The 26,357-nt window shown below is 37.3% G+C and overlaps 2 protein-coding genes and 2 pseudogenes across 7 annotated transcripts; 1 reads left to right on the top strand and 3 right to left on the bottom strand.

The window, feature by feature from the left end:
- Positions 1 to 827: 827 nt before the first annotated feature.
- On the bottom strand, positions 828 to 10,139 carry LOC149049808 (anoctamin-4-like; annotated as a pseudogene). The gene is made up of 14 exons (XR_016183386.1): positions 10,112 to 10,139; positions 9,592 to 9,670; positions 9,085 to 9,222; positions 8,366 to 8,527; positions 8,009 to 8,045; positions 7,616 to 7,728; positions 6,549 to 6,600; positions 5,991 to 6,088; positions 4,009 to 4,142; positions 3,743 to 3,895; positions 3,566 to 3,618; positions 2,685 to 2,893; positions 2,366 to 2,498; positions 828 to 2,069 (listed from the first exon to the last, which is right to left on the bottom strand). The product of XR_016183386.1 is annotated as an anoctamin-4-like (transcript).
- Positions 10,140 to 10,657: 518 nt separating this feature from the next.
- LOC149049809 (anoctamin-4-like) lies at positions 10,658 to 16,092 on the bottom strand. 5 transcript variants are annotated; one of them, XM_089195326.1, is made up of 9 exons: positions 16,047 to 16,092; positions 15,168 to 15,404; positions 14,456 to 14,511; positions 12,820 to 12,873; positions 12,595 to 12,661; positions 11,731 to 11,795; positions 11,589 to 11,632; positions 11,260 to 11,350; positions 10,658 to 10,891 (listed from the first exon to the last, which is right to left on the bottom strand). In XM_089195326.1, the coding sequence occupies exons 6-9, from the start codon at positions 11,751 to 11,753 to the stop codon at positions 10,783 to 10,785; spliced, it is 267 nt and encodes an 88-aa protein (XP_089051452.1). In that variant the 5' UTR covers positions 11,754 to 11,795; positions 12,595 to 12,661; positions 12,820 to 12,873; positions 14,456 to 14,511; positions 15,168 to 15,404; positions 16,047 to 16,092; the 3' UTR covers positions 10,658 to 10,782. The 5 variants fall into 5 exon arrangements, 4 of the variants coding, with proteins under 4 accessions (XP_089051452.1, XP_089051451.1, XP_089051450.1 ...); XM_089195325.1 differs by lacking the exon at positions 12,820 to 12,873; XM_089195324.1 differs by lacking the exons at positions 12,595 to 12,661; positions 12,820 to 12,873; positions 14,456 to 14,511.
- LOC149049810 (uncharacterized) lies at positions 15,522 to 24,191 on the top strand (annotated as a pseudogene).
- Positions 16,457 to 21,334, bottom strand: LOC149049811 (calcium-responsive transcription factor-like). Its single transcript, XM_089195317.1, has 4 exons — positions 19,532 to 21,334; positions 18,973 to 19,095; positions 18,569 to 18,721; positions 16,457 to 17,888 (listed from the first exon to the last, which is right to left on the bottom strand). Exons 1-4 carry the CDS (start codon positions 19,664 to 19,666, stop codon positions 17,475 to 17,477), a joined length of 825 nt encoding a protein of 274 aa, XP_089051443.1. The 5' UTR covers positions 19,667 to 21,334; the 3' UTR covers positions 16,457 to 17,474.
- Positions 24,192 to 26,357: the final 2,166 nt, after the last annotated feature.

A 26,357-nucleotide genomic window follows, 5' to 3' on the forward strand; every position in this document is an offset into this window, starting at 1 on the left:
AGCAGAAGTAAGGAGTTTATTTGTGGACCGTCTGTCGGAACATAAGGGGTGGCCTAAGATTTATATTCGACCGAATGCGACTTCCCTTTCACGGAAAAAGTGAAGAAAGTTTCTGTAATACCTTGAGAGCGGGACGGATTATCAGACTTAAAACTGTAAAACGCATTAAAAACCAACAACAAAAATCAATCAAACAAACAAAAAAAACTAAACAAATTAAGTGAAAGTAACTGGCAACCTAGAATTGGCACATGGAATGATTGTTAAGCTCAGGCGTGATAATAACAGTACTTTGCTCTTCTCCAATCTACATCGAGTCTGTATGGATTGAAAAAAAAAAAAAAAAAAAAAAAGGTGTACTGAGAATTAACCAGCGTATCCTACTAAATCAGAAGTACATTGATGAGACGAAAGTGCAAAGCTGCTTTGCTATTTCCATTGACCCCTGCAAGTCTCGTGCCCACCTTAAGATACCCCGAGACAACCCACGGGGTTCTATGAGAGAAACTCCCTCCTTACCCACTCAGCTCTGTCTTTAAGGTTTTTTAGTTGATTAATCCCGCCATTACTAGCCCCTCTACAGGAGTCCATACACCCTTTAATTTTCATTTTCTCTTAGTTCAGGCATCGACGAATCCAGGGAACTTAGTTTTAAAACCTTAGTTTTAAAACTAAGGTGGAAACGAATTGATATGATCAGTCACTAGATTTCGCATATCAATAACGCTAACGTCTGGCCCGTTGGCGTTTTATGTTGTGACTCAAACAAACAGAAAATGCAATCGCCGTAGGAAAACGGAGTGACAAAATCATGAGCTACGCAGGCGTCTGTATTGCATAGCAGTTTATTTTGATTACTGTTACAAAGTCTGTATTGCCTAGCAGTTTATTTTGACTACTGTTACAAAGTCTGTATTGCCTAACAGTTTATTTTGATTACTGTTACAAACAAGTCCGGGATGGATCTATCCTTACTCCTTTACCTTAGCACGGCATCAACGTATTTGGATGGCTTCATTGGAAAAATAAATATTGTATCTCAAGCAACCAAAAGACCTGATATTCTCAGTCTCTTAAAGCCACTCAATGCCGGTAAACATAAGGTGTGATAAGTAATGAAGGAATAGAAAAGCTTTGTCTTAGCAAGTGTCCTAAATTCTCGAGGTCTTTCAGTTGAGGCTAAAGAAACGAACCTGAGAATCAAAAGAAAAGTAGTTCGTTCCCTACGGCAATTTCACGTTACTTTACTCGCATATAAAGTCACCACACAAACCAACTATGAATACAAATTATTAATCTTGTACGGTGTTAGTCTTACTATAAAGTTTTACACTATTTAAGTAGAAAGCTGATCTATGTAAAACAGGTAATTTAAATTGGCCACCGTAAAGAGTAAAAAAGCTGACGTTTCGAGCGTTAGCCCTTCAGTCAGATCGTCAGAACGTTTCGAGCGTTAGCCCTTCGCCATCGCTCTGACGAAGGACTAACGCTCGCAATGTCAGCTTTTTTACTCTTTACGGTGGCCAGTTTACGTTTTCAACTCAGTTGTTAACACTAAATTACCAGCTATACTCTCCCACCGACGTAAAACGTACACCCTTTATTCTATATAAAACAGACATGTACTGACCTTTCGCTATTCGAAAGATTAAACTGAGTTTATAAATGAAGACTATCAATCGTATGGGTCAGCGAGCTATGACACGCAGCTTGTGACAAGCACTGGCTTTTGGTGAAGATTTTCGAATTTTGCCTTACGTTTCTAACAAGAAATTATTCAAAATATGCGACGGTGGTATTATCAAATTTAACTATCAATACCGATATCAGTTACAGGTCGTTGACTACGAGATAATTTCTGTCAAAACACGACATTCTACAACATTTCACAACATTTCATCCTGGCCACGCGAATTTTCCCTAGGGACTGGAGAGACAGAATCTTGTTGATCTGCTGACCGTAAGGCTTCGCGGGCAAGAAAGTTCTCTCTCTTGACTTGATTGTCAACTTCCTTCGGAACATCGGGGATAATCCAAGCCAAGATTGCCGTCATACCGAACACGATGTGCTGCACAAAATAACAAAATAATAAGACGATCAGCCAAACACAAGAAGAAATATTAGATGGTAGGTAGGTTTCTTCAACTGAACCTTTTTTTTTTTTTTGGTTGGTCAATTTTAAATGTTTCACAGAACTGCTACGAAGATCAACTAGGAAATAGAGAGGAACACAGATAGGGTGGAATCTTCTTTTTACAACATTACTGCAGTAATCTCCACCAACAATTCTATTTGTAGGAAAATACTCCGATTCTCAGTATCCCATCAGGTGCGTCCCACAATTAAAAGTGGACACAAACTCACCAGAAAGGCAACCACAAAAAACAGCTTGGCCGCCAAAATATGCCAATAGGCTGTCGAGAACTTGTCAGCATTCGGATTTGGAAGGGTCGTGTTGAGTATTGTAATTTTTGGTCGTTCATAATACCCTCGGAATCTAAAATGCAAGCACACAAGACCTTTAAAACTTGAGTTATAATGGATGACTTATGATTCTTACAATAGTGTCACCAAGCGTCCAGCAAGCTTTGACAAATTAATGAATCAGTACACTAATCAGTAAAGGCGATTCTTTTTTCTGCAAGAACTAAACCATAAAACAGAACCCTCCTTGTTATTTTACCTGCAGGTAGATAAATTAAACCCACAACTGTTAATTCTTAGGGGGAACTCAACAGCAGCAGCTCCAGAAGGTCTCTCAGACTCAGGAAAATCATCCACCGCAAAACACGACAAGGTGTGGTTCACAAATCCTTCCAAGCTGTCGTTGTGTTCACCTAGGGTGTAATACAGTCTGGGGACGAATTCGGAAACAAAGGCAATCACAAAGCCCTAACAAAAAGAGTAAGAAAAAAACAAGTTACCGTGATTATACATTGTGGCTTTCCTTACAATAAGTTCTCTTTGGTTTTAAATCAAAACGCCGAGTACGACATGTTTTTCACCTTTGACAACAGGTAGAACAAAGAGATAACTCTCTGCTGTATTCTGCTCTTTAAATCGCTGATTCAAATTATTCAAGTATGCTTCCTTCAACTAAAGTGACTCGAACCGCAGCATGCAGCACGTACGATTAATGAGGCAATACTATTGCTCAAGTTCTTTTGAATACAAACTGTTTTCAAGCAAAATGAGCGGTCCTTGTAGAACATGCTAAATCATTGTCTGTCCGCTTGAATTTGCAAGTTACCAAAGCAATGAAATATCTCATCCTATTAGGAAATCCTTCATTTTTAGCTCTTACAGGTCAGTAACTACCACCAGGTGACCAAATTTGACTATATTATTGTTATTTGATTTAAGTCAGGACCAACCTTTTTTGCTCGAACATGGGAAAAACTGTCTCATTAATTTTTTCTTTATTCGATAAAATTGGGGGAAAAAAACAACTGTGTTTGTAACTGAATCTGTCGCCCAAGTAATTTTTCTCTGTTTATTTTCCGTTTTTCAATCCTTAAAGAAATAATATTCAAAAACGCACAACTTTGTTAAATAGATTCTTACATTTACGACCACAGAGATCTTCGTAACACCTTTCAAGATTGCGTACCAAATTCCTGTGAAAACAAAAGGTCTTTTTTTTCAAGTGTTCTATTCGGTAGTTCCTAAATAGAATTTCAATTAATAAAAAATGTTTAAGACCAAGAAAAATAATCGGCCCTCTCTTCATATAACGCATACCTATATCCTGCGCACGAGCTGCCATTGGGCGCTGAAAAACCACGATAAACTTGTAAGCATCAAGACGAATTTCCAACAAGTTATTGATGAGGGCAAAGAACGGTCCAAGTGGAAAGGCGGCCACAAATAGTGTCACAAAGCCATACTGGATCACTGGAAAAAACAAAAACGAAAAAAACAAAAAACAAAAAAACAAAACAGAGTTCATAACCAGTAAAATCTCAACCATCTCCTTCGCTCAACCGTACAAGCTGTGCAGTTCTTACCCATCTCAAGGTATTTATAAAACAACCCGTGCACGGGATACTGAGTCAAGTCATAGTCCAGTTCCCAACGTGTGTATTCGGTCAAGTCGGGGGTTTCAATATTCTGACGGCGTCTCCACCAGTTCTGAAGCTTTCTGTGGAAAATAATTATAATAATAATATAAACCTCAGTCAAATACCAAGTGAGTTTTCGCGCGAAAACATCATATCTTCATACGTGAAGATAACATGTTTCTCTTTACACGTGGAAACAATACCGATACTATGATTATACTATTACAAGGCCGCTTGGAGCTACGAAATTTCTCTTCACGCGTTGAAAAATATTTTATCTCGTTCGTTTCGCTCACTCGTGAAATATTTCCCAACACTCGAACAGAATTAATTATCTTCGCGCGGCCATGTAATATCCTCTATTTTAAGGAACAAAAGAGACCATAGTGATGATAATAATAATAATAATAATAATAATAATAATAATAATAATGGTGACGATATCAACTACAGCAATAATAATGATAATAATAATGAAGATGAAGATGATGATGATGATGATGATGATGGTGATGATGATGATGATGATGATAATGATTATGATGATGATGATGATGATGAAAAAAATAGGAGTGCTTACCCAAATGATCATCCCACTCATTTGAAATTTGAGTCAAAATATTATTAATCCATAACGTTCACAGAATGAGTGACTTGGCTTGTGAAATACTGTTTTACAGGACTAAACAATTAAAAGTATTATTTCACTGTAAAATGTGTTTGGAGCATGTTCCCACAATAATAATATACATGGAAAAATTTCTCAGTTCTGATTGGTCAAGATAAATGCAGTTTTCAGGTAATTCCGTGCAGAAGAGAGTTAATTCAGTGCAGAAGAGGGTTAATTCAGTGAAGAGAAAGTAACAAATCAAACATTCTGATTGGTCAATAATCAAAGAAACTCATAGATAGCCAATCAAATGAGAGCCTTCGATGCCGCAACAAAATTTGAAAATTTGAAAATTTGCGAGCGAAACAATGGCCTGCTTTTTAAGTAGGTTTTCTTTCGCCACCGCAGCTGAAAACAGCTCAGACAACCAAAACACTGTAAAAAGCACTGTTTTTGGTTTCGGTCTGGAAAAAGTGGTTTTAGAGAAGGGAATTGCCAAGGAAATCAAAAATTACAAGCCGACCTTGCTTAACACTTTGCTCAAGCGATCCAACGCCGAAATTAAAAACAAACATGGTTAAACCTCGAAAACGACGATTCCATTTCATCGAAAGTGATTCGGACAGACTGAACAATTCCTTGAACTGTTTAGCCGGACTTTGAACTTTTTTGCGCCTTAAAGATGTGAAGATATCATCGCATATTATTGTTTTGATCGTACATTGTTGTTTTGACCGAACGCACGGTTTGAATAAATTATTTTTGCTCTTGATGCGCGCGCTTTGCTTCTGCTTAATTATGATAAGCCATCTCGTATTTTTTCATGTCTATTATTAACACGTAATCCCATGATTTTTCTCGTGCAATTTGGAATAAATAAGCACTTGTTAATTTTTTCAAAGACCACAAATTGCACTCGCCCTACAGGCTCGTGCAATTTTGTTAGTCTTTGAAAAAATTTACTCGTGCTTATTTATTCCAAATTGCACTCGAAATCATGTGATTACCTATACAAATACATTCCCTGATTTTTTTTTTTTCAGCGATTCCGGTTTTCTGATTACTATACCTGTGTTTCACTTACGCTATAAATGTGCTTCTCCAATGAGCTATTACACCTATATGTATGTCGTATTAAAAAACAGTCGAAGTATATCGAGCAGAACGTAAATACTCCTAGTTAACAGTAAACTGCTATTACATTAGAATACGTAAATGTCCATAAATGTGTTATTTTCTAAAACCTACCTTAAGTCCAACGAAGTCTCAAAAAGCGGGAACGTTAAAAATGTACCTCATCTCTTTACGGGCTACTTACGGGACGATTATTTCAATAAAATTATTGAAGATCTGCTTTCCAACCATGATAACTGCCAGCTGAACCAAGAGCTCAAATGAACAACCTGCCGGATTACACTGCCAGAACAACATAAAAATGAACTCAGAATTCTCCTTTACAACTGCTCTATGTTTGAAAGATATTTTCAGTTACTTTTATGCCTTATTTTACTTTCTATTTTCTGATTGAAATGAACTAATATTGTACAAAGGAGGTAAAAAAGTCAAAAATAAGATTCAATTTGTTAAAGCAACTATTTCCAAGTCGGCAAACCTTGCATTGTCAAATTTAACGAACATCACATATACCCTTACGATATAAATTCTAATCAAACGCGTCCTTTTTAAACTGGTCCAACTAATGGGACCAAAGGCGAAAAAATATTATTTACTTCAATTACAAACAATGTCTAAAGACGATCTTTCCTTCCTTTTCTCGCAAATTTTTGACGACAGTACCGTCTGATTAACCCAATGCAGCTTTCAATACCCTAAACTGTCACAAAAAAAACTTTACACATCGAATACTTTTTCTTACCTCTTCTTGTCGAAAACCAAATATCCTGTTAAATTCTGCTGGCCTTCCAGGGCTGAAAACAAACATTTTTTTTGTCAGCGCAGTTCTTTCTTCCAGAGGGACGAAAATTGTTGTCCCCGTAGGTCTGTTCAGTACCATTTTTAAAATTATGCATAAAAAATCTGTCTCACCCTAAACAGATAACTTATAATTGTCAGCTGAAAATATTCTCAAAATATGATTCAATACGTTCATTCTACCGCTGTGATGTCAAACAATTTTTAATGTGTTTAACGCTTCTATGTAAATAGATAAAATTTCCTACTCATAATTATGTAAAACTATTTTTCTGAAGATGTTTTTACTTTTGATGTGAATCGCGACGTTTCAATGGCTTAGTGCGAGTTTTCTTTACGTGATGAGGTCGAGTGTATACGAGAGGCCTTCTGAAGCATTATGCTCCAATGTGGTGGGCTGTTTCTCGACAGCTTAGCGCGTTTCGAAGATTCGCTGTAACACGGCTCTCCTGTTGTTGTTTTTGATCGTCAGTATCACAACACAGCATCACAAAGAAACAAGACAACAGCAGAACCGTGCAACAGCAAATGGGTGAGGGAAGATCACGATCTGCATGTCATTCGAAGAGCCTAAATCGTGAGAAAAACAATGACACTTAAGGCTGGCGGGAAAAATCCCGGATAGTCGGTGATTTCAATATTTCTCGATGATTCCAAAGTTTTCTAATTAATGAAACTCGAAATCGTAGACATTCCGATTGTCTGATGGTTGGCGAAAAATAGAACAGACACCACTTCATTTGCAACTCGGGCTACAGGAGCCAAGGAATGGTAGCAAATTAAAACTAACGACAGTTCAAAATAGGAGTTTTCATTAACCTTCAGTAATCGCGGATCATCGCAAAAATCTGGGTTGCGTCAGTAAAAAAAAGCCCTCTCGATTTAACCGACTTGTCGTCAGTCATCCCAGACAATCGAAAATGTCTACGATTTTGAGTTTTCTTTCTAAGGAGAACTCTAAGTAACTTTTTTCCCATTGTTGCCATTAGATTACTCATGACATAAACTCACCTGAGTTTAAAAAACGCAATATAAAAGAGTGACGAATAGAAGTTCACAAACTGGAAAAAGGTACATCTTAAATGAAAAGATGTCTTCAAGCTCCGTCTGGGTGCGAGGGATCTCTGAAACAAAAACAGATGATGAATTTAACCCTATCCTCATTGCCTCCTACTTTGTTAGCTATCGACGCCGCATGCCAATGCAGTTTAGAGGTACGGAAGGATTCGGCTACTAATTTTAAATTTAAAATTCTTATGTAGGGTGTAATGACCACAACGTGCACGAGTACAGTAGTACGGTTAAGGTCAGTTGAAAGATCGGATGCACTGATGATTCAATATCAGGAAAGTGGTCAATAGCTTAAAGCATGAATGAAGGTCAATTCATTTTCTACACACGTACCCCATCGTGTCAAAATCTCAGCCAGTTTTTCGTAAACCTGGAGATAAAATAACATAATTAACAAAAAGAAGTCACCTGAGGATCACACTAAATGATCAGTTGTTACTCCAAGGTATAAAACCATCCGCTGAACTTCTACTGTTAACCCTCTAACTCCCAAGATCTGATTGAGAGGTTACATGTTCATCACTTCTGGGAGTTAAAGGGTTAACTAATATCTGCTCATTCAAGTAGGAACCATCGCTGTAAGAGTCGCAAACGAACATCTACATGATAGGGCAGACAACAAAAATTTACCTCAAGATGTTTACTAGTTGTGTACCGTCTCCATAGAATAAGATAAGTTTATGCGGGTACCTTGTTGAGGAGCATGATGGTAATGAGATTTAGGGGAGCTGCAGTGCCGGACGTGGCCATGTTTACAGCTCTCATGTTGTAGTCGCTGCGTGCGGCTAACACCGCGTATACTGCAACACGGTATACTACAACAGCAAACATGGTGATGACGAAAAGCGCCAGCTGCGATACAAAGACCATAATACTATAGATCAAAATTCAGAGCTTCGCTGTTGCACCTCTTATACTCTTTAATAAAACACTACGAGCCATACCGGTGACCAAAAGCCAGTTTTTCTGTCGGTTATAACTAGCTTGTAAAAGACGCCAGGGCTACAGAATTCAGGTAAATCTAGATTTGAAAAGGTCAAATCGTTGCAGTAATATGAGTGTTTCGCCTCGTACGAGTAGCGACGCTCAATAGTATCAAGGTGGTGGGTGGGTGGGTGGATGCGAACAGTTGACACCATAGGAGGGAAGCAATCTCCCAGCAATCAAGCCGCAGCCAACCTCCAGGCACCTGTCAACGCAACACCAGCAAACCGGTGCGCGGAATGTACAATCACCCAAAAGAGGGAGGGGGTGAAGGAGGGAGGGAAGGAAGGAAGGAAGGAAACAAAGCAGAAATGTAGTAATGCACATCGATGCCGTTGCGAGGCTCTGGTGAAACTGCTGCATTATCTCGGTTTAAACCTGGCCAAAATCACATTGAGCCTTATTAAACATTATCCAGTTCTTACCATGAAGATGATGAAACTGAAACTACAAATAAATCTGGGCACTTTCCTCCCAAGCGATATGAAAGGCTCTTCCACTTTCGTGATGGGGTTCAAACAGGTCTCCATCGCTACTGCCTCGTACTCGGGACGAGGTTGTTCCTAAAACAGAATAATGAATTGGAGATGGTCAAATGAAAAACACACTGAACAGGACTGACGGTCAAGTTTTTGCGAGTCTTTTTAAGTAATAAACTGTACCTTGAGTTCAAACGAACACATTTCAGAGATCCGTGAAATTAATATTAATTGCTTATAACATGCAACAAGATCAACAAAAACGTTTACATTTAAAGCACCATTCACAAAACGAAAGAAAAATCGACACGGAGAAGTAAGTAGTGTGGTTTTTTGTTCCTGGATAAATCCTAAACGGCATAAGCTTACCTTGCCAAGCCTAATCTTTGCCTTCTTACAAATAATAAACAAAAGTCATAAATAAATACATTGATTGATTAATTAATATCGTACCTCTTCGTCCTCATATCCCAATAGATCCCATTCGTAAGCAATCTCTGCATGCTCTTCCAAAACTCAAGAAACATGGTGGCTGTGTAACAAATACACACATGATCATCAGCAAAGTATTGCATTAACATTACGACCCTGAAAGAAAATCAAAGTTTCCTTTCTGTGAAAGTCACAGACAAAATGATCCTATTTATGAAATGTTCGGTAATCAATCCATTAGCTATTTTTTCAACTCTTGAACGGGATGGTTCAATACAAGTTACCCAAACATTCTGTCAAGTTTCTTTGACTATTCAGCGTTGCCAATAAGTACATACTCCCGGGTGGAGAGAAGCATTCTCAGAGTGAATCATCTCGCCCAACAACTCAATATAATGACCACACCAGGGCTTAAACATTTAGACTTAAGGTTCCACGTGCTAGCCATTTATGAATTGTACAGCTGTCAACAATAGAGCCTCGGGGTCTGACACAGTTTACTACACAAGCAATTATTCTTAAAAATAAAAAAAGGTCTCACCCCAAATCGACATAAAAATGGCAAAAACCACAGTAAACTCATTGTCAAAAACGTAAGCCACCTGAAGAGAATCAAAGAGGGCATTCGTACATGTAGACGATAAAACTGGATAGATAACTTCTGAAAAACGAACTACAAAGATGAATATTTCCCAGCAAAATAATGTGTTAATCATTATGAATTGTCTCCAAATTTATGTTTATGCTACGTGTAGCCCCTTTAACAAGGGGCAACATCAATTATTTATGGGACAGAGGGCCTCACACAGCGGTCATTTGGTCATCATGGTCAGCAGGAAGAAACTGGTGCTTAAATTCAATGTTGCACAAAATTTCTTTCTCTGCTTTCTTCCTTTCTTTCTCCATTTCTGGCAAACATTTCGTGATTTTAACGCTTTAACTCCCATGAGTGACCAAGACAGAATTTTTCCTTACAATATCAATATAATATCAACCAGATAAGTGATAATAATAAAGAAAAATATCAATTTGGGGATAACTAGTTGTTCCAATACTAAATTCTCTGAACAAACAATATAGGAATTGTATGGTTGACTGTGAAGAGAATGACAAATTTGGTTGAGTCGCCAAATAGCGACCTTTAAAAAACTTTAGCAAAGAAGTCGAGGAAAAAGAAAAGAAGGAACTTGAAGTAAGAGGTGAAAATGTTCTTTAAGTCACCTTTGAATAGATGCATGTGTCCGATAAAGACCAGTATGGACAGCGTTTGTCACAGCGAAGGCACATGGGAAAGTTCTTAGACGTATCACAGATGTCTTTCCTAAAGCAAAAGATACATACATACAGTTGGTTTTACGTGTCTGAAAGCCACGTTTACACAAAAATAAAAAAAAAAGTTCGTTCTCTGACTTGCGTTTTTTCAGTATAAAACCAGTGATTGCAATACTGTTAACGCTTACGACTGGCAGTAATAGTAAACACTGGATGCACATTATAGTGAAAGTTATGTAAAATAGCACATGTGAATGTATCACCAAGTATATTTTTCTTTTGTTCCATTTCACGACAACTTTAGATAATACTTTAAGATTCCCAGTCCTCAATGAGCCCATTTCAGGGCTGATATGAATATAAGGCCTTTGCATATGATAGAATGCACATATAGGCCTTACCAAACTCATCACTTACACAGGAATATAAGACTCCAGTCTGACAAGTCCATAAATCATACAAACAAGGCCCATGATGGCTGCTGGGAGCAACATCCATGTGTAGAAACCTGTCAAACAGTCAAGAGAGTAACATTTGTTTGATGACACTGTTTTCCTCATTGACATCCAAACTTCATGCATTGTGCAATGTCCTTGAGTCTCACTGGCTGACTAGAATACAGTCATACCCTTTAATATGTGTTCTTCCAAAAGCAAAAATTATATGAAGCCATGATTAAACAGCTGAAACAATAACTTACTTCAATCAGAGAGCACATGAAATTTGAAGCCATTAATTATATTTACCTAACCAAGCAAAGTAGATTCCAATTTTCTCTCCAAAGTAATCTCTGCAACAAAATTAATGAATAATCAACCAAAACAACTATTAAAAACAAAAAATGATGCGCACACCTTGAGTCAAACAGTCCTGTGTACGTGATTTTACCTGATATGATCCAATGGTTGCATTTTGTACCAGCGATGTGCTTTAACCCAGGTGTCAAACAACAACTGAAATAGCAACAACCCACAAATAAAACTATCATTGATTACCAACTGAAAAACTGGAAAAAACAATGCAATAGAAAAATTTATAACTGCACTTAAAAGAAAATATTGAGAAAAGCTATCAAAGTTTCAAGTCTGATATATCTGAACACAAGCTTGAGAAGAATATCAAGAGTAGGGGTAGAAGTAAAAATATTTGGGAAGGAGAAAATTCAATGAAAAAACAAACAAAGTTTTCTTTGGTGATTTGACTTGTTCGACTCTAATTTTCCTCTTACAAGTTCCTACAAAATAGTAATTTACCTTAAAACATCTAAAAGCAGGAATGTGATAAGAAGAAAGAAAAAACTTCAGGGGACAAAGTATTGTTTGATTATATAAACTGTAAAAGCTGTATGGTAGACTGGATGGAGAATTTATGTTTACATCTTTGAAAAAAAAGGTTACATGTACTGTAGCTTGAATGACAAATCAGCTTTGAAAGAAGTTTACAAAACTGATGAAGTGTAAGTTGAAGAGATGGTAATAGGATGGCATAGATTGGGTTACCGATTGTTTCACACCCACAGTCATGTCATACCCAGTTAGTTGAGTCATTCTGTACCCAGCTTGAGTATAAAATGAATGAGTACAAAACAACTATGGGTACAAAATGACTGCATACCATAGATTTGTTTAGGAGTTTATTAGGTCCAAGTTGTACATACACAATGTACACTGTAAACTTAACAGGAAACAACATACACAAAACTAATTAACCTTAAGAGGTCTATTAATTTAAAAATAATAATAAAAAAATTACCTGTCTGGCATTTTCAGGTCTTGGAGGATCATTGGATTGATCTTTTTCATAAGTGTCCTACATCAACCTTTGTAAAATACAAAAATGATTGTACTGTATCAAGTTATTCCATGTATTATTGTGGTAATTTTTGCAATTATGTATAGATCTCTACATGTCAAATTCCCTGATAAAGTAATTATAAATTACAGTGTGCTCATCATATGCCAAATCCATCTCTTTTACCTCTCTCCAGTAAAAAAAAATCAAATGCAACTCTTTAATTTGTAACATCAACACCTAAAGGTAAAAGAACATGTTTCAAAATGCTAAAAAATTACTTTTGTGTGTGTTATGAGCAACTGACAACCACACAGTTGTCCTAGATATGATTAAGACAACATGATTTTTGTACATGTTGTGTTCAAGTCTGATTGAATTATTTTGATGGTTATGAACAAAAAGCATACCCTCAAAATTGGCCTGAAGTACAATTATGCTTTGTTGCTATTCAAAATCCCTGGTTTCATTGATCAAAACTATAACAAAATTCTTGAGTTCTCCAGCTCAGTTTGAGCACTAATAGGACAGTGTACACATCATGCTTGTAATTGGACAGTGTAATAGGGCAATTGACCACTTTACAGTTGTGCACTTAGTTGCCAAGCCTTTGATTTGGAGTGAGGCTGAAGGTGACCTTGTGGGGTTAGAGACCAGAATCTAGTTAGCATGATAACAAATTAATTTGCATTTCAAAAGCAGCAAGGTTTGTATCATAACAAGGTCACCCTTAGCCTCACTCCTGTTCAAAGGCTTGGCAACCAAGCACACAACTGTAAAATGGACTATTAACACACTATGCCTGTGTAAGTGGAAAGAAGGTGTCACATGTGCATGCTGTTGTCTCACATTTTGCCCATTGAACTGTTGTTTTTTTTTTTTTTTAATGAAAAGGTACAATGGATGCCTTCACAGTGCAATCATCCAATTTTGTTAATCACTTGGATAATTACAGCCTGAATTGGACTCCTCTTAGTCCTATTACTATTATATACATGTACAATGTACATGTATCAGTCTGAACAGCTCCCCATGTACAAGCTTAATGTTCCCTGGATCAAGACATCCATTGTCCAACTCTCACTTGACTAAACATATGGACATGTAGTTGTTTGATGTTATTCCTTCTTTGTATTAAATTTTCATTCTAAAATTTTGATCTCATGAGAATGCCTTACTGTACTTTCTGAAATAAATGACAAGAAAACACAGTTGGCTAACTTTGCCAACATTTGGCTGAATCCTGTTCAAGCAACCTGACATAATTGTTGATTCAAGGAAAATATCATTATTAGACTCCAAATCACTCTGAGAAAACTGATGCAGTATGTTGCCTTTTCCTCTGGCCAGTCCCTTGCATGGGATCATTCAACTAGATGGAGTGCACTTACAAAAAATGAACCATGACCTATATAGCTTTGTTTGGCTTTTTCATGTCCCTTTAATTCCTGACAGGAGACAAGGTTTTTAATTTTAAGTTTTGTATGATATAACTGTATGTCAGCCTTCTTGGGACTTCAACTTAATAATCATGTGCAAATATGAGGGCCCTTAAATTTGTTCACCACTGCCCTTCAAGTCTCTGTTTTCAGTCAATCTAAATTCTGAGAAGTTTCAAAGCCTATGATATTCTCTTCTAAAGGACTATCATTCAGGAACTGCTCATTTTTTAAACCTAGAGAAATCATTGTAAATTGCAGTGATCCATCAACTTATACCATAGTAAATTTCTTGGACACTTTTCAAGTTTTACAGTAACTGGAGTTGTTATACTGAAGACAAAAAAAAAAGAACAAAACAAAACTTGCAATTAATTTTTTACCTCGTGTAAGGGATAAGCTGCAGCGTAAGATCCATTGCCAATTAAGCATCCAATGCCTAATATCATATTACAAAGATGCATAAATGACAAGGATATGCACCTACATTATGTTAGGTATAAGTTTCTGATCACACCATACACAATGTGATACATGATATACTGCAAAATCAGTTTAATAAGCTGACATCAATAATGAAAAGTAATACAAAGAGAATACTTCAAAGAGTCTTGCTGTTATCAGAGAAAACTGACATGTACCTTTAAATTCCCTGTAGGTGGCAATATTCTTATTGTTCAATGACTGACAAAAACATTTTTTCTCTTCCTAATGTAAAGGGCCCCAAATTTTTAATGCTAGTCATTAACATAAAGTATAGTTTTGATTAAGATTGCTTCATTTTTACCAATCTGATTCCTCTTCTCACCATACTGTGTTCTTGTCAAAATTCTGTGAACGTGCTTGCAATTGAACATCAATATTTACTGTACTTCTATTTGTTTTGCCATCTCTGTCTGAGATGTGTTACCTGAGTATACTATTTTATAAATCAGGCAAAGGATGAATATAACATTTGGTCATTGTTCAGTGAGTAGAAGACCTACTATAGCAGGTACTACAAGACATACATGACTGTAAAACTATCAGACTTGTAATGTTGTAATGATAAAGTTGAGTTCAAAGTAAACATCCTGTGTTACAGGAATCACTTACAATTCTGCTTCGCTGAGCACTTTTGAAGAAATCATCACGGTTAACCATAACCATTTGTTAACCATAATCCTGATGGTTAACAAAGAAAACGTACTTGTCAAGTTTGTCTTTTCTGAAGGCACAAGTGAAGTAGTTTGGCTGCTCTGGGAGATCTTCAGCTCTGAGTTCAAATGGATTACGCATTCCAATGGTATCAAAACATCTCTCAGTCCAATCTCTTGTGTCAAAGTCATTCTCCTGTCAACAGAAAAGATTGTGTTAATTTCAAGCACTTATCAGTCACTTGTCAAATACATGTAAATTATGAAGATTGCGTGACGAAAACAAGTTACGCTGTCATGTCTATCATGTGGAACGGTTCTTGGGAGATCGTGGGCGACTCTTTTTAAGAGGCATAGCGAGTACAACGAACACGTACGGTCCCCGTACCCAGCAATCGGAGAAAATGCGTATGGAAGATGAGCATCATTGGCTGTGACTGTTTGCATCAACATCACACTGATCGATACAGTACTGAAAATAACATTGAAATGAAATGCTTATTGATTAACTAGAGATTTTTAAATTTAGAAATTGAACACGGAAGCGGGTGCCAGGAAACTTTTAGGGAGCAACAGGAGACGCTTCCAAGGGACTAAACACATGCATCATCCTTCGCTGCAGGGTTATCAATCAATAATTGCTTTATTATAATACATACATGCGAGGCAGTGAGTTTTTAAAGTGTGTCCTCCACCTAGGCCTTGAGTATTTACTCTATTTTACATGATGTGATTCAGGAAGATGACGTCTGCTTGCTCGATTATTTTTTAGTCTAATGCCCCAAGTGAATTTTCTAAAAATTGCTTTTGGGTTCCCACGTCTAAATATGTTACTTACTTAAAGAGTCGTGTGAGACAGTTCATTTCAGGAAAGCACTATATAACATCGTCCTAAACCAGATGAGCCCACGACATATCAGCGGCATCTTGTATGAGTATCCGCAGTTTACAATATGACTTCCGCTTTTTCTTGTTGACGCGTACTCACAGTGTACTCGAGTATTAGGAAGTTCGCGTAGTGCGTCTGAGCCAGTTTCTGCCAGATTTGAACAGAAAAACAGGTCCTTTGTTGGACTGTAATGATACTTTGATGGCGCTGTTAACGAAATGTTTGGCCGGTTCGTAAGTTGTCAACCTGGTTTCGGTCGATCTGATTGATTGGCAACACCTCTTGAAAATCCTACACACCATCGACCTAAGCCTCATAGCTGCCAAGTGAGCAGAAGAACAATGACATCAAAATACTCGAGAAAGATAAGTATTAATTTTAATTGCATTTGTGTTAAACTTATATGTACAGAAATTTCTGAAGAGGTACTTAATCAGAAGTTTATCACATGATAAGCCTTCAAACTTGTATTAAATAAATTGATGTACATATTTCACAATTTTAAGATGATTGTGTGATGACAATACACCGACGGTCAACATTCGAATATTCAGCTTGAGCTTCCTCCTAAATGTTAAGTATTTCAATTTGAACTTGTAGAATATAACCTATGGATTAAATGTGGGTCTATAAGTATCATCCATGAAATTCTTACAGGCAATTTTCATCATGATATTAAAGCACCACAAACTCAAGAACAAGGAAAAATAAGTTACGCAGAAAACTGAGTTAGGCAGAAAACTGAGTTAGGCAGAAAACTGACGGAGAAATTCATAGTTTTCATAATTTTGAATTCATTCATAATTTTGAATTATAAATCATTCAGACCATAGCCACATATAGACTTTTAGATTGTCACTGCTTTTCTTTTGGTGATTGCATGATATGGTACCCGTCTTGACGTTCTTGGGAAAGGAACCATATCATGCAAGTCCAGGCAGTTGATGTAGTGTTTGCGCATTTTGTCTTGGTCATATGACTGCGCTGTGGGGTCTAGGCCATGGCATAAATCTGTAGCAAATGCCAGTGCAAACAAGCCACAGTCATTTGAATTTGTTTGCTTTTGCACTCTTTCATTACAAAAAGTGACTGTAGAACCAGTATACAATAGCATGTGACATGAATGATCAATGGCAACCGCGCTTACATTTTGATATAAGCTGTCATACACCTTGACAGTTCTAGGACTAGTAGCTATTGTGCTCAGGCAAACCCAGTGTGAGCCAGTGTTTATGATCTGTACAAACTCACTAATGGCTGGAGTGACTAATGCACCCACAATAACAGGGTCCCTTAGACCATCTACAAGAGGGAATTTTTGTTTTAGGAGGATCTGACCAGCATGTATCTCAGAATCACACAGCCATGTTGTCTTGTTTAAAATGGATCACCTATACTTATTTTAATTACATCAGTGCTGTCTTCTTCCTTCAGTGACTGTGGTTGTTGATAGGACTCACTATCACTTGTAAGGCAGTAAGGCCTGAAAAAGAAATTATCATCTGGGCTTTCTTCTTTCCACTTCTTGATTTTTAAGTCAAGGTTTTCTTGATCAATTTGTGAATGTCTGCACACCACTGTGGCACAATACATGTGGTTCCTGACATCTATGGTTGTTGGGAAGAACCGTCTGTTGGTTAGATCTGGAGGCTGTTGGCCTGTGAAAAGTTCCTTCTTTACATAATGATGCAGGTGCCGTTGCATTTCAGAAACGCAATTAACACCACTTCCAACAAGCTCATGAATTTTTTTAACCAGTGTCTCATCAATAGGCTGAAGTAGCCCAGCAGTCTGATTACACAACAAGAAAGAAAGAATAATTGCTTTATTATTTATTCATTTAAAAAATTACACAACCTCATCCCCAGGTTTTCTTGGTCAACGGTTCAATAACCTGGAGCCGGCTGCTTTTGATGTCATTGGTTCAATATGAGAAAATTTTTTCCAAATTTGGTCAACAGCAGCTGGTTATGATGAAATATGTGAGTGGTTTTAACCTTTCAGAAACAAGGAAATATTTTCAATGAATAATAATGCAAATTATACTAACATTACTATCGGCAGTCCTCTGGTAGGGCTTTTCAGTAATAGTTACAGAATGTTATAATTACAAAGTACTGAACACTGTATTTTTTAAGAAAATCCATTTAAAAAGTCCATGACAGCATTCCATTAAAACAGTGCCAGTGGAAATCCCTCTCCGATAAAATTGTGATATTATAGTCTTGACATTGAGTTTGAGGAATGAGTGCCAGTGTAGCTAAAAGAAGCTCTACATGTAGTACATTTTATTGGTCTTTTGTTGTGATGTATAATCTTTATTCATTCTTTATATATATTCAACATGACAGTGGAAGCAGCACAGTCTACAGTAGACTGATGATCTGTGTGAAGTTAAGTCACCTTCAATTCCCCACCAAACTTCAGTTTCCTGATTCCAAAAAAAATTTAATTGATGGCCAAGTACTTACCCTCCCCATGGGGTGAAATAAGTGATCCGTAGGTTTAGGAAGTAATATGTAAATATGCTCCTCTGTAGCTATTGTTTGCTTCTTTTCTGACTCTAGGGATGTTCTCAGAAATTTTGACATTGTCTCCCTTCTACTCTTTGTGTTCTCTGAAATCTAACGATACAATGTTTTAATTAAAATAATATTTGAAAAATTGGTTTCTAAAATATTTACTCTGTTTCCATTACAGGTAAATTTGTTTCAATTCTGCACAACGAAATGTCCAGGTTGTCTTATCATATGTCCACTTGACCTACATGTAACACAAGGCCCATTAGGATTAAGCACCCTTTATTAGGCTAGTGATCATTCATGTTAATGGTAGTGCCCCCTGAACCCTTATTCAATAATTAAAATAAACTGACCTTATTTTCAGGATGCTTGATTATTTTCCTTAGGTGGATCTTTGCTGGACAGTCACATTTCTTCGTATCCTGTACTATAAAGCGCTGTTTGGTGTTGTTATAGCAGTGATCAGCATTCTCCTTCTGAAACCAAATAGATTTATTAGATTGTTAGATAGAGCAGTCATATGGGAATAGTCAAGTTATCAATAAACTTAGAAGTAATGAAAAGTATCCTTTAAAATAGTACTTGATTCCTACCTTGTAAACTGCAGTCACAGTGGTCCTTTTTTGCAACTTTGCTTATTTTAACAAATAAAATGTGATATGTCCTTTTACTTGCAAGTGGTAAAAAAGAAAACATTATTGCCTGCTATTAGCCCTGAGGGAGAGGTGAGTGCTCACCAACTTGCTTAGAAAAATCAGTTGGGACTTACCACCTTGTTAGCTTAAGAGCAAATAGGTGAAGGTAAATCAATAACTATGTAATGCCCTACATATGATATCCTCTTTGGGAGTCCTTAAGTAATAATATCATCTTGTTTACATTCTTATTTAGTTAATTATTATGCATGCTTACATCTTTTTGTAGTCTCTTTTGAGCCTCCTTCCTTTTGAGTGCCTTATTTCTGTCTGGCCCATTTTGGCATTCTAAAACTTTGACCCCGACAATTTGGAATGGGATGCCATCAAAACTTAGTCTGCACCCTGTCATCTCCTGTGAGTCAGCCCATTGTAAACGGTGGTCCTTAGCATTTTTATCTGCATTTTCTTTTATGTGAGAAGAGGAACCAAGCTAAGTTAGCAATACGATACATGTACACAAACACATACGTACATATGTACACATGGGTGCTTAAAATGGAGGGCCTGAAAATCAAGCCTGCCCCACCCAGATGTAGCCCAAGGATGGGGATGCTGGCAGCTGTGTGTCAATAGCACTGAGTAGGGTTTTGACACTTTAAGCTTGATCTTAATTAATTAAGCATTTCTTGCCAACTCTTGCTGCAGGCTCACAGTAAATTGACACTTGAAGCTAAGTTGAATTTTAATTACATGTTAATTTTGAAAGTCTAACTGACCAGGGTAAACTGAAGAATAATGATGTGTACATGTATTCTTAAGACATCAATAATTATTGGAAAAAAGTTAAATCCCTTTTTTATTTTGATTTATCTATATTTCATGTTAATAACACGATCTCACACGCCCCTGGCTTTAAATACCTATAGTGTCTAAATAAAGTTATACTTCACTTTACTTTACTGTCAGTATGGTTTATTTTGTAAATCTTTACATGTGAACTTACTCACCCAGCCTACTGCAATTAGAAAATCCTCTTGTTTGTTTAAATACAGTGAAGCGTGTCGTCGTAGCTATCTCTTACTGTTTTATGAGTTCGTCAGCGCTGCTTTCATCGTTAACATACCCGGAATAAGGGTCAAACTGTACGGTCCATCTTGAAGCCCAAGGTGTACTGTTATCAGCCATGTTTGTTCTTCTACCAAACATTTAGATTTCCCGCCAATATTTACCCGCGAGCCGCAAAACATAAATGCATGAGTGTTAAATATTAACTGGACCACCCCTTGGCAAATATATTTATTAGTAGCAAATAAGATGTTGAACAAAAACCAAGAGATCATGGTCAAATAAAACGTAAAGATAATTTATTACAAACAGAAAAGAACTGTATGTTTGTTCCAATCGAAAGATTTTACAGTGCAAAGTTATGCAAATGATCTTTGACCTGAATCTGCTCTTGGTCGATGATAGCGAGGTCAGAGGATAACATCGACCGAAACTATTAGGCTGGTCATATTTAAGTGTCGATCCTCCTTTTAACGCCTTTATAACAGGCTAGATTTTTTCTTAAATATGTGATCTAGACAGAAATTAGTTTGTACAAGTTATGGGAAGAATACTTTCGCAATAAAATATTGAAGAATACGACGCTTTATCGTCAGTCACACAGGTCACGGTCTCTTGATTCGCCGGAAACGAGCAGAAAAATAGAAGACTCTCGCTACGATTCCGCTGACATGTCATGGGCTCATCTGGTTTGGGACGATGATATGTATTGCCCTAGGGGTGTTGTCAATTAATCAGATCGACCGAAACCAGGTCGACAACTTACGAACCAGCCAAATATTTCGTTAACAGCGCCATCGATGAAAATGTCATTACACTCCAACAAAAGACCCACTTTTCTGTTCAAATCTGCCAGAAACTGGCTCAAACGCACTTCCTATTCCATGAGTACACTGTAAAATACGCTTTAACAAGAATAAGCGGAAGTCACATTGTAAACTGCGGGTACTCATACAAGATGCCGCTGATATGTCGTGGGCTCATCTGGTTTAGGACGATGTTATCTAGTGCTTTCCTTCATTTCAGGTTTAGCAATCAAATAGCCATTTTGAACTCCGCTTTGCTTCGTTCCCAGGACCTCTCCTCCCTGAGAAACAGGACCGAGGTTGTGACTTGATTTGCATAAGCATCCCGCGCGAAAGAGAAATCACCTACGCTTTTGTGCTCATCATCCCTACAGGACAACTTATAAGCAGGTTGATAATCTCTAGAGAATCCAGTGTCATTCACTAAAATGCAGGTGACTGCTACGAAAGATCGTTCTGATGTGCCTTCACGGCGTCACAATCAGGCCGAGGAAATTTTCGGGTGACTCCTTACAATTTTAAGGCATACCAGTGTCTTGTGGGGCAAATGTTAGGTATATCATCGCGGTCAATATCCCTTTACTTCCCCACCCCCTAACCCTATACGGCGTTTGCATTTTGGCGAAAGAGGTTCATTCTGCACTACAAGTCTCAAAGGAAAGAAATAACAGTTGTACTTTCAATTGTGTTAAGTCTATAGCTAATATTTCGCCCCATCCTTTCCTTCATCATTATTCTCGCCGAGCCTGAAATCTTCCACACTTACTCAAAACAGTTCCCTCTGACTTTCAGGAGTGTTTTCTTGACATGAAAAAATTTCCTTGAAACATAGGAGTACTTTCGCTGATTGGTTAGAGAATATGATCGAAAAACTAAATCCTCTTAACTAATTTTATGCATAGAAATGTGTGACAGCTGAGAAAGAAAATTGCCTGTCACATCTTTAGATTTAAGGGGTTCAAACGGAGGTGGTGCTGCCTTATGGCACTTATCTTACGTTCTCCTGAGAGCAAAAATGCTGGGTTCCATCACTTTTGTAAAGGGTAGTAAATCAAAAGGTAAATATGAGTTAAATCCTCTTTTTCAACTCTCGTGCAGCAAAACATAGCTTCGCATCAATACCATGAGAAACATTGGTCAACCTCGATGTCTTTGATGAGGCTCCGAAACTAATATTTTTACATCTGGAACAAACATCCACGCTTGGAAAATGAGATGTTTAGGTTTTATCTGACGTTACTGTTTTGATATTATGACTAGGGGTGTGTGTAGTGTTTTTGATCCTGGCGGCGGGAAACTTGGCAAATCTTGTCAATCTGCACGTAGCTGATGTTGGGAAAACCGGCGAATTGCGTATTTGGCTGGTGATTTTTTTTGCTGTTCTGCTGCCATACTCGTGGCTGGGAACGCCTAAGCACTTCTGAGGGATCGCTGTCAGTGCTAGTGTAGCAACAGCTATGGCTTGTTTGATGATCTGCGTGCGCATCACATTGGATATGCCGTCTGATTTGAATACTGTTGAACAACCTAGTGTAAGCTTCGAGAGTTTCTTTTCAGGTGTGTTTTCCTAAGTGGACTTATTATCATATATAATTATTTATGCTACTCATATGAAATTATACGATAAGCTGAATTATACAAGCATTTTATTGGTACTACTTATGTTCTGTTGGAAGACAAACGCATAGATGACGTCATTATTAACAACCTTTCGTCATCTCTACAATTAGAAAATCGATTCTACGTTGCTGTGGGTCTGTACAATAATAGATCACAGAAGACATCAAAATGTGGTAAAAACATCAGTGACACAACCGGCTGCGCTTCATGTGCTCTTTTGTTTTTTCTTACCACGTTTTGACTGCATCTCTGATCCATTTCTGAACGGAGGCTGCCAATGGTCTCGGTGTGGCCAAGTCGACCTACAAGATTATCCAGTGTAATAAAAAAATGACATGACTTTTTTACTAGAATGTGCCGCGAAATGTTAACATTTTAATCGTCAGTAAGAGCTATCCACTGCGTGGCTAAAATTTCGCAGGAAAAATGAGGATGGTAGGTTTTATCTAAAGTGAACCTTATATTCATTCCTCAATGCTGCTGAGTTCTTCTAATTTCTCCTTTTCTTTTAGCTTTCGGAACTATATTATTTTCATTTGGTGGTGCTTCAACCTTTCCAACGATTCAGACAGACATGAAAAAATGCTCCAAGTTTCCAATTTCTGTGTTCTGGGCGTAGGTTGGTGTCGTAAGCATGTATCTGCCTGTGTCAATCCTCGGTTTGTGGCTTACGGCAAGAACATCACATCGAACATTCTCGAGAGCGTGAAATACGAAGGACATGACGCGGCTGCTGTTATGTTAGACATAGTGCTTGTACTGATCACACTTCACCTGCTGTTAAGCTTTGTTATTGTGATAAAACCAGTATCGCAGTCTTTTGAGGAGTTTTTGAGCATACCTCAAGGTTGGTTTAAATACACCCAGGGTTAATCTCATTAATTCAGCGGGAAGCAAGCGTTGCGATGGAAGTTTACCTATTCCGTAAAAAAAACATAGAATCTAGTATTTTACAGGGAATGTGATCAAGATAGCTCTAGGGTCCACAGCTACGCTTATATATCTAGGGGCGAAATACGAGGGCTTTTTTTTCTTGCTTCTTTCGTGTAAAACTGTTTTCCTTATCGGCGTCTTGCTTTCATAAAACCCCCCATCCACACAGCGTTTTAATGTTAGACACCTACGCTAACTTAAGTCATTTTTCAGTCTTCTTTTCCAACAGGATTTGGTGTCAAACGGTGCCTCCTTCGCACCGCCATCATATGTTTTTTTCTTGGCATTGGCGAACTCATCCCAAAGTTTGGTCCCATTCTGTCTCTTATTGGAGGATCCACAATAACTGCATTGACCTTTGTATTTCCCTGTTTGTTTTATTTGAGAATTGAATGTAATATTCCTCTTCATATCAAGTTTTTCTTGTATGAACTCATAGCTGTTGGAATTTTTGGTGGTGTGGCGTCCACCTACTCCGCAATAAATGACATTCGAAAAGTATTCAGTTAACCCTTCAAAATAATAAAAATATCGGACTTATTCGATGGCTAAGGTGGGGGAGGGGGGGGGAGGCGAGGGCAGAATTAGTCTCGTACACAGACCTCCCACGGCCAAGCGACAGAAATCGATCCTTCATTTTGATCAAACTAGTAGAATCAGGGTACGAATTGTTTGATCCAGTGATAGTTCGTATTATTACTTAATGCATGAAATATGTTTGTGCTAGTTTATTATAAAGAGCTGTAATCTGGCCCTCGTGTATGATTCACCGAGTGACTAAGGAAAACGGTTATAAACAGCTCCCCGTCCATGAATAAAAGTACATGAATCGTAACATGCAGGGCTGATGGTTGTCTTATTCTTCTAAAAAGATCTGAACATGTTGACATATTTGGTAAGTTCGACAAAACAAGCAGCCCAGGCTCGATCTGAGAAGTTTGAAAAATTTAGATATTACATGATATGACCAAACTGTTCACGAAACATGAAAAGAAACATGAACTGTATGTGAAATTCACCTTTTAGCCTAAATAATTTAAAAAGAGCTAGATTTGCAAGGGAAAGTTCACCTACGGCAAAGCATCAGGACATAAATATGTATTTAAAAAAAAAAACTCCCCACATTAGTTTTGGGCGGTCTGTGAGATCTGGTTTGTTAAATGCGGCAACATAGAAAAATCTGTGTTGGTGAGAAATTTATGTATTGAAACGCAACGTACCAAGCTTTAGCTTCTTGTGGGCATGCGCACTCTTTTCACTTCCTCGGAAATACACCTTTTACTAATATCTATTTCTGAATGAATGGTATTCCTCAGCTTCAGTCGTATTACCATTCACAATTTCTTTGTGAATTAAAATTACTTCATCCTACGTGTTTCATTTGAATTTTCATCATAAAGATCGCTAGTTTTCAAATAACAACAATGCCAATAACGTCATTTTAGACAGGCATTGAACATATTGTATGAAAAAGAGATGAAAAAGCACAAATATTTGCTATAAGTAGAGACAAGAAGTCGAATGAACATTTCAGTTTTTTAAAGAAAGATGAATTCCTGAAAAGTTTGGAAGTTTCAAAACAATTTCAGTTCCCCGGGATATTAATTATGTATCGTCCACCACATAATTATCGGTAATTATGCATGCAAATCCACGTTTTCATGCAGTTTATTGCAAACGTATTCAGATAACGTTATTTCAACAATTCTGTCTTTAACGGTGCAATATTGTGGCTTACAAGAAACCAGAGACTCCTCGATGGGGTAGTTCAGGTAAATAATTGAATCCATCCATTTGTGTACTGCAAGTAGTACATTTAATAGTTCAGAACAATTGGTAAAAAAATATATAGTTGCAGCCAGTTATAGTTTTTTCAGTGATCAAGTCATATTAACTGTGACCGCACCATATGCTTTTGACTTTATGTTGTTGTTAGGCTGAAAAAATCAATATGCTCCGTAATTCTTACTTTTTTTTTTTTGTTTTGAAAATTACACATAAATAACGATTTTTAACAGAAATTGAAGAAGCAATGGCTGTTTGTACGATTAGCTTTTAACATGTCCAACAGAAACTAATGTAATCATTATGGCATCGTGCTACAGTTTACTTCATCCTTTAACATTCGGCCGGTTGTCAAAAGACGGATGTTTAGCAACCTCTTTCTCTTGGTAAAATAATTCACCGTAAATGTTATGACAAAACGACAATTAATTTGAGATTGCAATAAGAAAGTTATTTTCGTTATCTCTGTGACTAAAGGAATAATTACTGAAATTGTTTGTGAGGCTTTTTAAAACTGAGCAGCAATTTTTCTCGTTTTGTGAGCGGGTAATTGTTTTTCACCATCTGTTTAAAACTTAAAATTAATGACAAAAACGACAATTATCTGACGGTTTTTTGTTGTTCACAAATACTTTTATAGTGCGTTTGAATCGCAGGTCTTAGTGTAACGTCAACACAGACTGCTTCAAAAGGCTTCAAATGCTTTTCTTTGAGCTTGTTTCAGACCAGGCACGACTGATGACGGACTTCAGCAATAAAGCTCATTGTCATTGTCATATTCTTATGATCCCCATTCATTCGCACTTAATCGGCTGTCAATTTTCTTCAGTTCTATCTTTATACTCTGCTGGCGATACTTACCCCCCCCCCCTCCGCTTCTGCTGAACACCA

Source organism: Pocillopora damicornis, chromosome 2 (assembly GCF_964200805.1).
Source record: "Pocillopora damicornis chromosome 2, jaPocDami1.2, whole genome shotgun sequence".
In the NCBI taxonomy this organism is placed as follows: Eukaryota; Metazoa; Cnidaria; class Anthozoa; order Scleractinia; family Pocilloporidae; genus Pocillopora; species Pocillopora damicornis.

Excerpts from the sequence above, each read along its gene's own strand:
- LOC149049809 (XM_089195324.1), bottom strand. The coding sequence starts at position 15,221 with ATGGTTATGGTTAACCGTGATGATTTCTTCAAAAGTGCTCAGCGAAGC. Across the intron at positions 11,796-15,167 it reads GTGCTCAGCGAAGCAGAATT|TTGTTGTTTGACACCTGGGT; the intron begins GTAAGTGATTCC and ends TTGCTATTTCAG. Across the intron at positions 11,351-11,588 it reads AATCTACTTTGCTTGGTTAG|GTTTCTACACATGGATGTTG; the intron begins GTAAATATAATT and ends ACTGTTTGACAG.
- LOC149049811 (XM_089195317.1), bottom strand. The coding sequence starts at position 19,666 with ATGACAGGGTGCAGACTAAGTTTTGATGGCATCCCATTCCAAATTGTC. Across the intron at positions 19,096-19,531 it reads AAAAGAGACTACAAAAAGAT|AAGGAGAATGCTGATCACTG; the intron begins GTAAGCATGCAT and ends ATTTGGTTTCAG. Across the intron at positions 18,722-18,972 it reads TCAAGCATCCTGAAAATAAG|ATTTCAGAGAACACAAAGAG; the intron begins GTCAGTTTATTT and ends TTGTATCGTTAG.